This window comes from Rhinolophus sinicus, chromosome 2 (genome assembly GCF_057876585.1).
Source record: "Rhinolophus sinicus isolate RSI-liver-muscle chromosome 2, RSI-T2T, whole genome shotgun sequence".
NCBI classification, from domain to species: Eukaryota; Metazoa; Chordata; class Mammalia; order Chiroptera; family Rhinolophidae; genus Rhinolophus; species Rhinolophus sinicus.
The window spans coordinates 48,449,398-48,468,210 of NC_142502.1; the positions used below are offsets into that span (position 1 = coordinate 48,449,398).

Below are 18,813 nucleotides of genomic sequence, written 5' to 3' on the forward strand. Positions count from 1 at the left end.
TAAGTAAAATCCTTTGCTATACTTAAGCAACTCTTGTAAATCAAATAATTTTTTTTTTTACTTATAAATGTAGTAAATCATCCTATTTCAGATATGAAAGCAAAGCATAACACAAAGTAGCTGATGATATCAAAACTTGTTGCTACGCTTGGAAAAACACATTATATATATAAAGTATTAATATAATATTTGTTTCTTCAGCCCAACCAGGGAGACTGAAATGCCCATCTCAGACTCCCAGGAGCAAGTTATATTATGGGTTCACTTTATAGTGATTTAGGTCATTGTTGGAGATCCTGAACCAGGGTACTACTGCTAGGATGATTCTGTTCAAGCTGTTTCAACAAACTGGGCCCCTTGTCGTTATCAGATTCTGCCCGCTGTGTCAGTAAGAGACACCACCACCACCACCACCACCACCCTTACACTCAGCTCGCCCCCACCTTTTAGTTAAGGCCATTTGTGAGTTTCACAACCTAGTGAATCGTCATGCATCTACCGGGCATCTTTTAGGTTATATTCTTTCTGAATTTTTGTGTTTTTCTCATAACTTTTAATCACTTTGTTTCAATAAGTAGAATCTCCCTTTACTATCTGATGTGATCCTCCTCCCCTTTATGGTCATTGACTCCATGGTCAGCAAGCCAGATACGTACCCTTCTAGTTGTAAATTGTCATTTTAAACAAAAACCACATTTCTAATTCATATTACATGTTGATAAAATGTATAAAACCAAAACAACAAAATTATCACTAATATTATGTAGTAACAGAGTGACTACAAGATTAATATATCTTCTTATAATCATCTATGTTTTATATTACAACTCAATATGAAATACATATTAGTATTTAATAAATTTCTATTGAGTGTGAAGTCGCATTTAATAAGAACACTAAGAACACTTACTGAGCGTTTACTGTGTGCTAGGCATTGTTCTAAATGCTTTCACGAATTAATGTATCATCTTCACATACAGTTATAACAAATAATACAGAAAAATCTATATATTCTTCACCAGTTTCCGCCATTGGTGACATGTTGTATAACAGTAGTACAATGTCAGAACCAGGAAATTGACATTTATACAATCCACAAATCTTACTCATATGTCATTAGTTTTGTTCCATCACAAAGGCTACCCTTTAATAGACACAGCCACCTACCTCACGTACCTTACTTGCCCCTCACCCTAACCTCTGAACCACTACTTGGCTCTCGATTTCTAAAATTTTATCATTTTACTAATGTTATATAAATGGAGTCATACAATATGTAACCTTTTGAGATTGGCTTTTTTTTATGCAATATAGTTCCCTTGAGGTCCATATAAGTTGCTGTATGTATTAATAGGTTCTTAGGGGCGGCCTGTTAGCTCGGTTGGAGCACAGTGCTCTTAACAACAAGGTTGCCTTTTCGATCCCCACATGGGCCACTGTGAGCTGCGCCCTCCACAGCTAGATTGAAACAACTACTTGACTTGGAGCTGATGGGTCCTGGAAAAACACACTTAAAATAAATAAAAGTTAAAAACAAATTTTAAAAAAAAAGTTCATACAGACAAGTGAACTTAGAAAAAATATATTGAAACTAAAGGGAAATAAAACTTGAATCTGCTAAATTGGGATAGTATTAAGTTAAAATATCAGTATTTTAAAACTGTTGATCATGGTTGTGGTCTGTGTTTTAGGATGTGTTTAGGTGGCTATGTGTACTATGATTTTGCTATACATATATTTTATCTCGAAAAAATCTGCAGTATAAGATATCTCCATTTACACTTAATGCCTATATGTGTGTACGTATACATACGTAATTTTTTCTGTTTTACTGTTGAGAAAACTGAGGTTCAGGAAAATTAGGTAATTGTGTCCATGGTCCTATAATAAATGACAGAACCTGCACTTGAAGCCAGTTCTTGCTGGCCAAAAAGCTCTTTAATAACTGTCATATTTTTTGTTGCAATATGTACCTTATGTAACTCAGCAGAATCAGACTTGTTCTCAGTGATGTGGTTGTACCTGTTATATAATATTAAAGTCCATCCATTGTCAGCTGTAGTAAGTCAGCATTGCTTGCTTTTTGAACTTTAATGTTAACCTATTTGGCTATATTGGAAATGCTTGTAGACACTTTCCCTGTATTTTATTTCTTAGATATAAAACTCATAATATCATGATTAGCCTACACTGATGTGTAGTCATAGCACACATCTATAAGGATTTAAGTGTCACTCTTGAACTGTCAGTTTAAGAAAATATGTAAGAGTCACTAAAATGTTACAAATTTAACCTAAAGTTTTTACAAATTTGGTTCTTCTGCTTCTGGTCATTGTATCTCCAAGGTAAATCAACAATGTAATAACTTCCTATTGGAAAAAGTTGCTGCCTTGGTGAGGGTGCACGACTAGAGGAGGGATGGGAACAGCCAGCCAGCAGCACCCCGATTTTATATTCCATTTGGTATACTTAAGAAGTGACTAACATGTATTTTAAAAAGTAACAAGGGCAGTTTCAGAGATGACTTGACCAAGTCATATTATTTCTCATGAGAGAAAAATACTGTTTCTTGGAAGTCACTGAAATAGTTTGCATATTTACAAATAAACAGCTAGATTAAGTAAGTATTGACTGCATTCCTGTTACAGTGGCCTTCTTGTCTGTCACACTGACTCAGGGTACCATGCTGTTGTGTGAGCGTCGTCTGGTTTCGTGCAGACCGAACCAAAGATGAAAGAATTCATGTTCATGGAGTTTTTTGTGTTTTTCAAAATTCTTGCTATATTCAAAAAGAAGGTAGTTTTAAAATACTTTCTAGCATAATTTAGTCTTCTTCTGAGCTCCAACTTAAATTTAATGAGATTTGTTAAGAAATTTGTGTGACTTTACCCTCCATTCTCCTAGCCCTTCAGGACCTCTTGTATAGTCCTTGAATGCACCATCTGTCTGTGGAGGGCTTTTGTTTTAAGGGTAATTCCTGAAATTGAGTATTTTCCATGTTTGGTGTGACTTACTCAGACACTTAATTGATCTTTTTTAGCATAATAAATTATTAAGAATAAGAATAAGTTTTGGGGGTAGGGAGGGAAAAAGAATATACCTTTTTAAAGGCGTGCTAATCAATATTAAACAAAATGTTCATTAGATTTTTGATTGAGGTATTTGGGTCTTCGTCTTTTCGAATAAGGTTTTTGTTATATGAGAAACAGCACTCTACTTGGATGAGAGTTTTCTTGGTTACCATTCACAGAATTTACTTAGATTAGGTTAATAGTGCTCTGGCTTCCCTGCTCCCCACAAGCAAATAGCATCATTATAAAGGTTGTCATACCTTTATTATAACTGCTCAGAATAGAAAAAGAAGTACAGAGAAATCACAGGCTATTTTTCTAGGAATGGGGGTAGAGGAGAATTTCTGGATTTTAATAATGTAGCTAAGACTAGTTGGCCTTTCCTGTTTAGCATATTGTTTTATCATATTATTATATATTATATGTTGTTGCTATAGCTAAGCCATCTCACAATTTTGTCCCTACGTAGGGAGCAATTGAATCTTGAAAAGATTTCTTTGACTTTGCCGAAAACTTGAGTATTTTCAGATGGAACTATGGATGATACCCTTGAACTTTTTTTTAACTGAGGGTACAGTCCTGCCCCTCCTTCTCCACTGGCCCAGTCCCAGTTTTCATCACATAGGCCTGCATTAGTCAGACAGCCTCTCACCAGTCATTCTGATGTTACCTCTTAACCAAGTCATTGCACACAGCGCTGCTTTCCATTAGGCTTCAGAAAAAGCCTCTTTCATCACGTCACTTCCTTTGCTAAAAAGTCTTAAAAGCCTCTTCATTACTTGGAAGATTGAAAGCCCAAAGTGGGTGGGGGCTATTTTAAATTATTACTTCATTCCCTTATTCATTTCTTTCTTCTCTGAAGTCCCCTAACCTTTATTATCTTCATATAGTTAATCCTTGATTGTGCATATCTTTCTCCGTTTCATTCTGTGTGAAAAGTATGAACTTCCTAAATTGAAGGGTATTATTCAGACTTTAAAAAAATAACTAGTTCAATTATTGAAGTGATTTGCATTATAGTCTATGCAAACTAATGATCAAGGTTTTAGTTTTCTATAGTTTTTTTCATACTTGCCACAGACACGCAACTGTATTATTGGAATACCATTTTTAACATTTGTTATATATCCACTGAATGCACAGTGTAAAGCTAGGAGAGATAGCGCTCACATGCTTGCACCATATCTTTTTTTTTTTCTTTCATTCTTCTGTACGTCCACACTTAAAACTAGATTGTGTTTTACCAAATCTGTAACAGTTCTATCGAAGAAGTTGAGGTATACCTCAGTGATAAAACAAGCGAACCAAAAAAATGTTGTTTTGAATAGCCAGATAGTTGAGATCATTTTCTTATAAGGTATTATTCAGTACTTGTAGGTTTTTATGAGTTTCACTGCAGGAAGCTTAAAATAAAAACCGTCTTAAAATAACAGTGAAAAAATTGGGGAAGAGTTTTTATTCTCTTGACCATTTCCTTACTTTGTGCTTGGAGCAGTTTCTTCAGTTATTTCCACAACAAACTTAAGAGATAGGGAATGTCCCAAATTTCCAAAGAAACAGAGTGCAGCATCATAGAGGTCATAAACGGTAGCGCTGTTCGTAGATTGGCTGATGCCAGAGCCTCGGCCTCTGTGTCGGGGCAAGGCTTCCACCATTGCTGACATGCTCCTCTAGACGTAGTTTAGGAAAATGAAACTTAATTCTAAAGTGGGTGAAGTGTTGAAATTATTAGCAATAAGCTATGACATAGTTGTCAGAAGAAATGCTGCATCAACAATTTTGAAAAATTTTGAACATACAGAAAAGTTAAAATAATAAAACAACTAAGACCCTATACGCTTCATCTCCATTCACAGTATTAACATTTTTTTCCACACTTGTCCTCTCCCTCTACTCCTCCCCTCTTCCCTCTCCTTCTCCCCTTTCCCCTCTTCTCCCCTCTCTCCTCCTTTTCTCCCCTCTCCCTCTCCTTCATCATTTGAAGGTAAGTTTCAGACATAATGGCACTTCATCTCTAAATACTTGAGTGTGAATTTCTTAACAATAAGGATATTGTCTCTATAACCATTGCCATGTTTCCTTGAAAATAAGACCTACCCCGAAAATAAGCCCCAGTTAAGATCGCCAGCCAGACGGACCATTTTAGTACATTATGGCGATGTTCCAGAAGAAGATGACATGACTGTATTTGAATAAATGTAGATTGTTGTACATGAAAAAATAAGATAGACCCTGAAAATACGCCCTAATATGTCTCTAGGAGCAAAAAATAATGTAAGACCTGGTCTTATTTTCAGGGAAACATGGTATCATACCTGAGAAATTTGACATTAATTCAATAATGTTATCTAACGTTCATTCCTCATTTCCCAAGTTATTCTAAAAATGTCTTATAGCTGATTTTTAAAATTTCCTTCTCCAATACAGTATTCAGTCACAGTCTATTTTTTGTATTTAGTTGTTATATCTCGTCAGTCTCTTTTAAACTTTTTGTATTGTTTTATTCTTTAAATGCCTTTGAAAATTGTTTTTGAAAAGTCCAGGCCAGTTGTCTTTAGAATGTCACCCATTCTGGATTTGTCTGATTATTTCCTCATTGTTAGATTTACTTGACTTTATGTTAAGCGTTTTGGGCAATAATACCACGTTTGTGATATATGCTTCATATTACGTTATATCAAAAGGCATCTAATGCCAACTTTAAATTTCTGATCTGTTAATTCGTAATTCATAGCAACAAAGACTTAATTGTTTGAATTCTTTATTCATTTTTCAAATAGACAACGACTGAACGGCCTTTCATTCAGAAGCTTTTTCGTCCTGTGTCTACAGATGGACAATTGCATACACTAGGAGATCTCCTCAAAGAAGTGTGTCCTTCTGCAGTTGCTCCTGAAGGTAATATAATCAGCAACCGTAAAATATTTCTTTCATTTCTCTTTATTACTGAGGTAACATAAACATTCTGTATTTATAAATCACATTTACTAGTTAGTACTTCAGGAAGATATTTTCATTATCTTATAGGGAAAAATCTTTTGAAGTAGAGTCACTTAATATTTAATGTTTGTTTGGGGGGACCATTTCAGTATTTTTTATTAAATGGTGACATTGGTTAGTAAAATTATATAGGTTTCAAGTGTACAATTCTATAATATGATACATCATCTGTATATCACATTGTTTGTTCTATACCCAAAGTCAGATCTCTTTCTGTCACCATATATTTGACCCCTTTCACCCTTTTCTACCTCCCTCCCACTTCCTTTTTCCTCCAATCATCATTATACTGTTGTCTGTGTCTATGAATTTTTGTTTGTCTTATTTGTTTGTTGCTTTCAGTGTTATATCCCGCATATGAGTAAAATCAAATGGTTCTTGATTTTTTCCATCTGACTTACTTCGCTTAGCATGATATCCTCAAGCTCCATCCATGTTGCCGCAAAGAGCACTATTTCATCTTTTTTTATGGCAGAGTAATATTGCATTGTGTATATGTACCATATCTTCTTTGTCCAATCATCTAGCAAAGGATATTTCAGTTGTTTCCATGTCTTGGCCACCGTGAATAGTGCTGCAGTGAACATACGGGTTACATGTATCTTTACGAATAAATGTTCTTAAATTGTCTTCTTATCACATCTTTGGTGCCGTGGGTCTTTTATTTGTGAATTCAATTCTGGTAAATATTATTTTTAATCTTGCATTGTGTTTCTTCATTGTAAAGGAATAAGATAATTTAAAAAAATTTTCATACCTTTTCTTTAATCAGATATGCTTGCCTTTCCTAGCATTCCTGTGTATCTAACACTTCTGCATTACATAAATGCCAGTGATGGGGAGAACCGGCAGAACCAATACCAGAAGAGATTGATTAAAAAAATAGATCATTGACAACAAGTCAAAATTACTGAAATTGAACAGGTTTCATTGGTTCAAGGGGTTATAAATGTATTTTATAAGGTTTTACTGTCATTTGTCATCACTGTACTCTATTATCTATTAGACCGTAGAGTCAAGGTTTTTGATGGTATCTTACACATCCTCGTATCTCTAATGCTAGGGTTAAGGGTTTACTCAGTATTTCAGTTACTGAATTCATTCTTTGTGTCGTTACCTGAAACATTATTTATGATCATTAAATCATAGCATAATCAGTATTAAGTTGATTATAATACTATCTTAGAATCCTAATCTATTTTTATTGCCATATAATTTTAGTTTTCAGTAAGATTTCAGTTAAATAAATTTGGGGGCGTTTTAATGATTTTTATTTTTAGTAAATTTATAGTGTTCAGTCATCACCGCAGTCTAGTTTTAGAGCATTCCCATCACCCCAAAAGTTCAGTTGTGCTTGTTTGCAACTAATCTCTTCTCCCACTACCAATTGTAAACAACTGCTGGGTCTGCTTTCTGTCTTTGTAATTTTCCTCGGGGATGTTTCACATAAATGGAATCATACAAAATTGCAACTTTTTTTTCTTTCCACTTAGCATATTATTTTGGGTTTTATCCAATTTGTAGCGTGATTGATTCAGTAGTTTGTTCCTTTTTATTGCCGAATAGTATTCCATTGGGTATATTTGTCATATTTTGTTTATTCGATAGGCATTTGGATTGTTTCCACCTTTTGATTTTTATGAATAATGCTGTTGTGAACATTCACGTACAGACTGTTGTATGGACATACGTTTTCATTTTTCTTGGGTATATTCCTAGGAATGGAATGGCTGGGTAGTATGCTAAGTTTTCTTTTAGTTTTTTAAGAAACTGCTAAACTTTTCCAAAGTGGTTGTACCATTGCACAGTGCTGCCAGCAGTGTATGGGGGTTCTAGTTTTTTCACATCATCTCCAAAGCATACTTTTTTGTCTTATAGCCATCTTAGCGGTTGTGTCAGGGTATCATATGGTGTTTTTAATTTATATTTCCTTAATGACTAATGACATTGAGAGTGTTTTCTTGTACTTGTTATTATTCATGGATATATTTGATGAAATGTCTATTCAAACCCTTTTCTCATTTTTTCATAGATTTTTTTGTCTTATTACTGAGTTTTCAGAGTTATCTATATATTCTGGATATAAGTCCTTTATCAGATACAATTTGTAGTTATTTTCTCCTAGTCTGGCACTTGTCTTCATTTTCTTTTGAAGAGTAAAAGTACTTAATTTTGATGAAGTCCATTTATCAAGGTTTTTTATGTGTTGTATTCAGTTAAGTAATTAAAAATTATTTTCTGATAGATAATACATTTATATAGTTCCTAAATCAAATAGTATATAAAGGAATATAGAGAAAAGTTTCTCTTCCAAGTTCTATCCACCAAACCGTAACCAAGTTCCTCTCTCCAGAGACAGTGTTGCCATTTTCCTGTATATCCTTACAGAGATAGTTGAGTAGACTTTAGTTTTGAAGTTAAGTCATAGAAATTTTGCCTGGGATACTCCCGATAATTTTTATTGATTCAAGAATACTTACCGTTCCAGTTTATTTTCTCCATTCTGTAAGGGTTTGTTTAAAAACAAAAACAAAAATTTTAATGTGTTTTGCTACATTCTTGAAGATTTTGGAATATAGACTAATTTTTCCATTTGAAGTATAATTAAGAAATTAGTCTTTTTTATTATTAACAAAAATGGGATCCATAAGCCTCATAACTGTCCCCACTGCAAGCATTGGCTTTCAGTTATTAATTTCTCCACTGTATTTTTTCCTCTGTTTTTGAATACTTGGTAGTATTTTAAAGAACATTGAAATAATGCCTTTGTCAATTAAGAGTAATTGAAATTTAAACAAAAGCTTAATTTTCAAATGGCTATCTTATTTTTCTTAGATATTTTTTGACAATCTTTCAAAAACAGTCATTTAATATACTTTATAGGATCCTTGAGTGAGAATATCACAGTGAAACTCAAAACCTTTGAAGAAAACTGTTCTACTGTAATGATCTATCTTTCCAACCAGCAGCACACTTTGTCAACAAATACACAAAACGAGAGAAAACTTCCTAGAGAAGAGCAGGAAGAAATTGGGTATTAATTTTGTATTTGAGGTCTTTAAGGAATAATATAACTGTAGAACCTTAGAGTTATTCATTCATTCTCGTTTTTAGATGATTTGCTAAAGATTTCTTAGTTACTTAATGCAGAACTAGGTTTAGAACTCAAGTCTTCATTTCCAGGGCCATTGGTTTTTCCACATTGCTATGCTACTATTTATTTTTGCCTTCACTTTTTCAACCTTTTAGCTTTTTTGTTTAGTTTAAAATAACATTCTGAAATGTTTGCTTTTTCCTAAATCTTTATTCTATGATTTGTGTTTAGTACCTAATCTCGCCTATGTGCTGTTCTCTCTTACAGTAGTTCCTGATATGGTCTTAGGAACCTGAATTTCTGCTATTTTTATTTTGTTATTTCAGAATTCCTGTATATAATTCTGACCACTCTTCTTGATGGATTTTTTTTTTCCAATTTATTGGGGTGGGATTTTTTTTTTTTTTTTAATGGTGGCTGTGACATTCAGGCATGTAAATTAAAAGTAGTCACGTGGCTTGAGCTGACAGACTATCAGAACACAACTTCGTGATCTCTTGCCATTCCTACACCCAGATCACAACAATAAATGCAAGATTAACAAGGCCCTACACAAGAATGACACACAAATTTTGTGAGGTTCTTTATTCTTTTAAAGATTCTCTATTTTCTTCTAAGTTTTTATCTTGCCCTACCTGTACATCTGTTCCTGAAGAATATACAATGTGACTTCCCTTGTATTTTTTTTTTTGAAGAGGGGGCAGTTAGGTAGCCACTCACAACTTAAATCCGTAATCCTTCCTCTTAGGTGATTTCAGGTGCTGTGACAGACTTCCCACCCAAATTGTCACATGCTTATATCGGGGAACACACACACTCATACACACACATCATTGAAATGATGTAAATAGCACCTATACTTTTGATTGTACCTTTCATACTAGGAGGAAGCCACATTTCTAACACCAATATCTTAAATAAAAACTTTTATTTACCTCTTCCTTTTGTCACCTCATATCGAAAATAAACTGTCATTTCAGGATCTGTGTAGAATATCCAAAACAAGTCACTATTTCAGTAAAGAACTGTTTACTGTCTGGTTCAGTACACCTGTGGCATTGTCAAATGTGAAGCATTTTGAAACACCTGCACCCAACTTAGGTTGAAAGCGAAAGACTTTAAGATTGGGTGTGTATGGATAACAACTGGCTGTCATCACGATAAAGAGAGAAAGTACTTCATAAAAGTTATGTGGCACCATTGTCTGCTACTCCTTACAACAAGTGATTCATACATGAAGGAATTTTGCCTTATTTCATCATATGACGGTACAATGTCCTAATAATTATGAAGACGTGCTTTAGGTCACTGTTCTTGTGGAGTAACTAATGATGCTTTGTGTGTTTCTTTTGTTGTTGTTGTTTTATAAGTGGCTAGAGGAGTTAGCCAAGTTAGAGGTAACAGGAAGTAACCAAAGGTGAGCTCAGGTAAATTTTTTCTGTGGTGTCAGCTTTCGTTAAAATGACTCTGGGCTAAGCTTCTGTACCAGACCTGAAGTGTGAAGTATTTTTTTCTTTGTTCATTAAAAACAACATACCAAAAAGAAAAAAAACAGAAGTTTAAAACCATAGCTTTTATTCTTTTACTTGGGAGAATACAAAACGCCTTTAAGCTTTGCCCAATCATATTTTATTTCCCAGTTTTCCAATGTAATGTATAAAAACCTAGTAGGTTATGCATATGAGAATTTAAATGTCTATTCTTGCTTTTATAGATTTATTTCAAAGTTCTAGTTGATCAGTCAGTCCTCTGTAACAGTTGGGCCGCTTTAATCCTAAACTTATATTGATACTGTACAATGAAGTGGATGTGTAATTTGCCATTCCATTCCATGGCAAATTAGTAAAAATTCCCTGCATCTTTGTTACCAACAAGTACAGTCCTGTAGTCCCATTTCCATTCCTGCCCTGCTCCCTGGAGATTTATTTTCCTTGAGACCTTTCCCAACTACTATTTTAACTTTCAGTTTCCATTTGATGTTATAGATTTCATTGTTTATCATTCTGTTTCTTTGCACCATACTGTCTTCTGGCACTGGGGGTATTAAGATGTGTAAGACATACTGTAGTCCCCGATTTTAAGTAACTTTGGTCCAGTTGGAGTGAACAGAAACATGGACAGATGTGGTGTGTACAGGAATGAAGATACGCAAAGAATATTAGGAAGCTCCTAGAATGGCTATCTTATCCATTCTGAAGTATAATAGGTAGTGAAGACTGAGCTAAGTCTTCAAAGATGAGCAGAAATTAGACAAATGAAAAGGAGGGACCAGGTCACATACCACATGACCACTATAGAAGCAGAATCCTTTACCAGCTCCCCAGCTGGTTGCCAAGGGGTAGTATCTGGTCGAAAATGTCCTTACTCTGTTTGCTGAAGGACTAGCCATATTTTTCTACTTCCTTCCTATAAATATGCAGAAAATTTTCAGTGAAGTCAGTAATGTGGGAAAAACACTGAGGAACCAAGTGACTTAAGATTGATCTATGTTTTGCTTAGTACATCGAAAGATTATTTTAACAACTGGAGGCTAGGGAGTCATAGTATCCTGTTTAGTAGTGTAACTGGAAATTTATATTACTCAATTTTTGATATGCTTTATAAGAAACCACAGAATAGTTTCACAAAAGGTAAGGAAAAATGGTGTATTCACATTTTTGTCTCCTTTGCTCTATGGCATGATTAGATTGTATTTATAAAGTGAATTAACTGTTTGGTGTTATAATTTTTTTTTTTCAGGCATAAAGCAATTAGAGAAAAGAAATACGTATCTAAATCTCATGTTATTTATCCAAGGTAGATCTTTTGATTTGAAGTTTGAACCAGCAATAGTTATTTTTGTCAGCATGATGGCACTACCCCCAAAGAGGTGGCATTGCAGTTTGCAAACTCATACCACAGAAACATAAAATCTACAACACACCCCCAAACTTGATCAGAATTAGAATTTAGGAGCAAGAATAATAATAATAATTAACGGTTTCACAATTTCAGTAATTCTCTTTTCACTCATTAAGAATTTGTTTTCATTCTAGTATCACTTTGTACCTTCCCACTTTGATTTGGAAGATCATTAGATCATTTAGTAAGTTTTGATTTTCTTTAATGGATGTAGGTTTCTTAGTCCATAAAATAAGAATGCTTCCTACTACCGGCCTCAAAGGATGGGATGGTTGTAGGGTTTAAATGAACAGTTTGTTTAAATGAGATTTCATAATCTCATATTACTCCAGGGTTTTACAATTGACATTTCTTTTTTGTTTTCTTATGGTTTTGTTAATATTTTTCACAAATAAATGTACTCATACAGCATTTATAGTTAGTAAGGAGTTGTGTTTTTTCCTGTTATGGCTTGTAGCTAAACCCACTCTGCAGAGACAAATACTTGTTGATGTTCAGTCTCTGCACAGCAGATGTAAATTATGGTGAATTCTAAATGTAAACTGATACTGTAACCACTTATACTTAGGTTATGGCGAAAGTTCCATGCCCCTGATTTTCACTTTTTTTAGAAATGAACTTCTGGATGTGATGCGAAATGCCAGAAGTGTGGCTCTTTTAAGAACAAAATAAGCTTATTTCACTAAAGCATCTCCACAGTTACTGTGGCCAGTTTGATTATCAGCTACTTGGTAAAGGCTACAGGTCTGAAGATGTTGCTGCTAGTGAAGTTTTTCATTGAAAACTAAGCAACAGAACGCACATTTATTTCAACTTTCTAGCTATTGAGTTACTGTGAGCCAGACATGTGGGACTGGTCACTGGACTCTAATAGAAGCCCCACCTTTTCAGTCTCATTCTAACTTTCTCTGCTCTTCATTGTTTTCTCTCCCTCGTTGGATGCACATTTTATGTTTTTTTTTAAAAAGTGTCATTCACAGTGGAAATTCAAAGAGTTCTTCAATTGTAGCCCTCATAAGCAAAGATCTTCTATACTCAAGTTTGGACAGAAGCAATTTGTTAGGCTCAGTTTTCACTTAGTAATTTTGTCTTCTTAAATTTAATATTACGCCACCAAATTCTCAACTAAAATGAGTCAAATTCTTTGCCTTGATTGTTTCACTATACCTCCATCTCTGTGCTCTGTCCCCACACATGGGTAGCTTGGACAAATCTTGGTGACACAAAATCTGTTAACAAGTTAATCCATTGACCTACCTTTTTTCTAAAAGCAAAGAAATAATAAACTGATTATTTTCATTATTCTCTGTTAATGAAGATGAGATTACTGGATCTGTCAGAAGATGCATCTTATTTCCCTCAATTATTGTTATCTAAATTTCAAGAAGTTAAATGAATTAACATGACTTTTTTAAAAGTGGGAACAGACGATTAAGATTTCATCGTTAGCACTTGAAAACAAAATTCCTTTAACAAAATAATAACACATGCAGGCGATTAAAAGCTACTCATTTCTTCATTAAAACAAGTCCTGTGCAGCCTCAGTCTGGCCATATATATAAACAGTGTAATTATCACCTATATTTTAAATGAAACAATTCTGAAGTATTCTGTAATTCATACTTGACAAGTATTAATGGGTTCTATTACGCCCTACTAGAATTACTGGCTCATTTTATGAAAGCAGATCAAACATTTGAACCTATATTTTTGAAGTTTTATTTTGGGGTGGGTTAAGTGAGCAAATTTTAATTTCTAACTTTTACCACATTTTTATCTTATCAGGAGGCTTTTAGTTTATTAAGACAGTCTTACAATCACTTAATACAGGGTTCTATTTATAATTACAACTAATTATATGTAATTTTTTTTTTAGTTTAAATTTTGGTTTATATTCTCCTCAGTAAGAAATGGAAAGATTATAAACAAAAGTCAATGAAAGAATTAACATGGACATGTTTTGAAAATCTTGTATGAAATGTTAAGAGTCAAGGCTCTGGGAATACTATGGGCAGAAATAATAAAAAATATAAAGTTTATGCATCGAAAGAAATATATATATTAACTGTGATATTATATGTTCATTAAGACCTGTACTGCTAAGTTAGTATAGATCCGGAAGGAGTTAATGTAAGTATTTTTAAATGGGTTTGATAAACAGCACTCTCCTTCTGTTTGTGATCACAGGATAAAAGCTCTGTAAGCTTGTATATGTTCATTTTTACTGCTACATCATGTAGTGTGCTCTTAAGATTGAGATCTCATTCCCCAGGAAGCATTTCTGTCTAAGATTAATTGCCCTTTTAAAATCAGCGTTTGATGTATTCCTTTGGCTATATCCTGGCTTGGTTTAACCCCCTTTGACCTCACCTCACTGACTATTACCGCCGAGGCTGAGTCAGAATCCTTCAACATGATGTATGCACTTCAAATTTCAGCCTGTGGTTTTTCATGTCGATGGATTCAATTAGTTGGCGTTTTACTAATGAACATATCAGAGGTTAAAGAATTTGTCAGAACAAAATTGTTCAAACTGGTGGTAATCAAAAAGCTCATCTCTTTATTTGTTTGAAACTTTTTCAGAAGTATTAAGTATATTTTTAGAAGTTTTACCTTCAGCATCACACATTCCAAAATAGCAAATGAAATAATTTTCTGCTGAATTATAAAATGTAAATGTGAAGCCACAAGATTAAACACAGTGGTTATAACACGTGGCCTTAAATTTCTATTATTTCCATATTCACAATTATGAACTTAAAAAAAAAATTATTTAAACCGAAATTTTCTGATTAAAAGCCTTTTCTCATGAAGATACACCAGCCATTTTTTTTAGCTTCCTTTAAATTCAGAGAGAGTTCACATATTTACTATACGTCTTAATAGTAAGAATGAAACTCATGCATCTCTCTAGAATGTCAAGTGACCTGTTTTTGAAGACATTTAGGTCATATTCCTTGTTGAAAATTGGCTAAAATATAAGGACTAAAATGCAGGTTGGGTTAGGGAAGGCTGTGAGCTATTGCTAACAGATATCTCTAAAAGACAGATTCATCACATACTATGAGTCCTCAATGATATTTTTAAATTGTATGACAACGATTTTGGAAATCCCCCCACACCTGAATGTTTTCATCTTTTTTAAAAAAATAAGAACCTTACCTAAGGCTTATTCAGCAACATAATCATAGTACAATAGAGCTCATTGACTTGGCATGATGTGCTCATCAAGTGCTGCTCGCTTAATCCAGAGGGTTTATAATGCTTAAGGAATATTTGAAAATGTCATTCATTTTGTTTGCATAATGATTGAGTCTTTGGATTTTTGTTTTCATCTTTTTTTTTTCCTTAACACATTCATAAAATTTATATGCCACACTGCATAATACTAGGGCTGAGTAATGCAGAGTGTATATTAACATGAGGCCAAATTCTTACAGCCCTTTGCATGCCAATCACATAATTGAATCTATGCTTTTTATGTATCTTTTGATATGTCTAGTACTAAGACAGTTAACTCATTTCCATAACTTTTTGTGCAGGAAGCGAATTTCAATGAGTGTTTGTTTTGTTACTAAACCGTGATCTTTTAAAAATTAATCTTCCGTCTTCACTTCGTAAGTAATATATTTGACACTGTTATTTTTTTAGGGAGTGAACAGAAGGGAGGAATGAGAAAGAGAGTCCCTCACTTTTTGAATGCCTGCTATGTCCAAACCCTAGGATATCCCATTTAATCCTCCATGCAACTTTGGAAATTAGAATTGTTTATCTACACTATAAGAGGTAGAAACAGACTCAGAAGGTTGAGTGATTTGCCTATTAATTCAAAACAGTGAATTATGCCGATTTTAACTCTAAAATATGTTGCTGTTTAGGCATAAAACACTCATGTACTAGAACTGGAAGCCATGTTAGTGTCCTCATTCTAGACCAGTGGTTTATAAACTGACCCACACAGTTGTATCAAAGTACCGTGGGCCGTATGTCAGTAAGCAGAGGATTGGCAGGCAGGGCCAGTCCCACAGCAACCAGAGCTGCCCCGCCTCACCTGTGTTATATGCATAAGGTTTCGTTTGAAGAAAAGTTCTACACACATAAGATTTATTCAAGGGGACATTTTAAAACACACTTTACCCCAGGGATTGATTCAGAAAGTATGGAGGGGGCCCAGCTTATGTATTTTTAAGAACCTTCCAAATTATTCTGATCATAAGCCTGATTTGCTAACCATGGATCTAGACAGACACCTTCATTTTGTAAAAAAAACACCCTAAAAGAGATAGGAGGCCTGCCCAAAGCCCTTCATTACCAGAATTGGAATTCAAATTTCCTACCTCCCAGTTCGTCTGTCTTTCAGTAGCACCGTATTAACTATCAGTGCATAGCTGGTCCTTTCTCCTTTATGTCTCATTTCTATTATTGTATATCATATTCTGTGTGTGTGTGTGTGTGTGTGTGTGTGTATAATATGTGTGTATGCATCATTTTTTATATGTACATAAGAAGTTAACCATTGTTTTGGGTTCATAATTTTCATTAATGACTTACGTGGCTAATGTGAATTTTCTTTCCTTTTTTGATTTTACATGTAATTCTTAAAAATTGCAATCATACAACCAAAATCTTTCTGAATATGTTTTCTTTAAAATGTCCCACAACTCTAAAAATACTCACTTTAAAGTAGATGCTAGTTCAGAACTGAATTCATTTTTTTTACTAGACTATTGGTGATAATAGAAAATTATACGATACATTTATATTTTATTTCATAATAATTGGACTTACAAGGAAGATAAATATAAGAAGTGAAATTTTGTTGTGATAGTCTCTGTGTTGATACATAATTTCTTTAAGTGAATTGAATTCCATTTCTACCTAAAGAAAATACATGTCTTTGACATTTGTTTCTATCCTTTTCCTTAAATCACAAACCCAAAGTATTTATGAATTACTATTTTTATATTTACAAGAGGGGTTAAAATAATTAGTTTTAAAATTTGCTGTGGAAATTCTACAAAATAATGACATGTACTCTTCAAAATTGTCAAGGTAATTGTCAAAGGCTTCAAACTGTCTATAGAGTATAGAGAAATGAGAATTAAGTGCAATGTATGATGCCTGGACTATATCCTACACTGGAGTAAAATAATTGGGATAGTTGATAAAATTTGAAATGATTCCATAATAGTATTATATTGTAGGGCCTAAAAAATACTTCTCCTCCCACCTTCTGAGTTCTTCTAGCTGGGTAGATAATTCAAAAGACACACAGCAGATTTAGGGGAAAATCAAAATTTAATACACATGCATGGAGAATTCACATAAGCATGAAAATTCCAAGATAATGAGGCAAATTTGGGTATATATGTCATTTTGGACAAAAGAGAAAAGCGGGGAACAGGGGTATTAGATTTTAAAAGTGAAAATGAGCGATTAACAAGTAGCAATACAGTGCCAAACAAATTCTTGCTGGGCAACTCAGAGAACAGTGGGACCATGGAGTGTGTGGGAAGGGTGTCCCTGATTGGGGGCTTCATATCTCGTGTTTAATTCACATTAGGCTAAGGTAAATATGCTAAGATTTTTATCCTGGAAGAGGTCTTTCCATCTGAATCTCTTTTGTTTCTTAATAACCAGCTTAAAATCAGTATTCCCAAAAGGCAGTTTTAGGGTGACAAAACTTTGGACCCCTTCAATATCAGTGTTCATTTTTTTTTTTATAACTATACTGTGGTTATATAAAAGAATATAGTACACACTAAAATATTTAAGGGTAAAGGGTTCAACATTTCTAATTTACTCTCAAATGATTCAGAAAAATTATGTATACACAGAATGATAAAAACAAATGGGGCAAAATGTAAACAATTGGTGAATCTGCGTGAACGGGAATTTCTTATACTATTCTTACAACTTTTCCATAAGTTTGAAATTATATCAAAATTAAATACCCCAAAAACCTGCCCTGTTTGAGAGAATTTCATATAGAACTAGTTCACTTGATTACTATCTCAAATGGTTGCCTACTTTAAAGCATCGAACTAACTTCTAAAAATTCTGAGTGGGTGAAGTGTGGAGTAACATTTTTCTCCTGAGTCATTTGCTTTGTAGTGACATTATTTCTTATTCCCAGTTATTAAATTCTAGATTCCCATTTTGAGACATAAAGACATATTTACCAAAAACATGATTTACTTTAGCAATATCATCAAGTGTTTCCTTTCTACTTAGTTAGTAGAAAAAGAAACCAGCTAATTTTTCACTGCTCCATTTTGTTCTGATATTGCCAGAATGCATAGTCGTGCTTTGTTGTTATTTAAGGTAGTGAACAGGGAACCAAAATTTTGCCCTCCTGAAGGTGCTTTTTAGGATATTGATTTTAAGCTGTTCATTAAGAAATAAGATCCAGAAAGAACTTTTGGCCCTCCCCTGTTTCCTGCTCAAGAGATTCAGACAGAAAAACCTGCCTTGGGAAGGGAGCCTGGGCTTACTCACCTTAAGAAACACTCCAAGCCTGTTAGCTAGATATCCCGTGTCCCGTTGTTTCTGAGCTGCCCAGCAAGAATTTTCCTGCCATGTATGTACCCCTCTTCCTCAGCTGTCTGTAAATCGCCCCCTGAAATCTAATATCCCACCCTCCTTTCTCTTTTGTCCAAAATTATATCTATACCCAATGTTTCCTCACTGTCTTTGGAATTTTCATGCTTGTCTGAATTCCCCGTGCGCATGTATTAAAATTGTGGT

At 34.0% G+C, this 18,813-nt stretch overlaps 1 protein-coding gene across 3 annotated transcripts in view; it reads left to right on the forward strand.

Moving 5' to 3' along the window:
• Positions 1-18,813, forward strand: part of ATG5 (autophagy related 5) — a 112,536-nt gene that overhangs the window by 90,177 nt on the left and 3,546 nt on the right. For all 3 annotated transcript variants that reach the window (XM_019735038.3, XM_019735039.3, XM_088795531.1), the window contains one exon: positions 5,852-5,969. In XM_019735038.3, the coding sequence (XP_019590597.1) occupies positions 5,852-5,969 (118 nt within the window). The remainder of the gene's footprint in view (positions 1-5,851; positions 5,970-18,813) is intronic.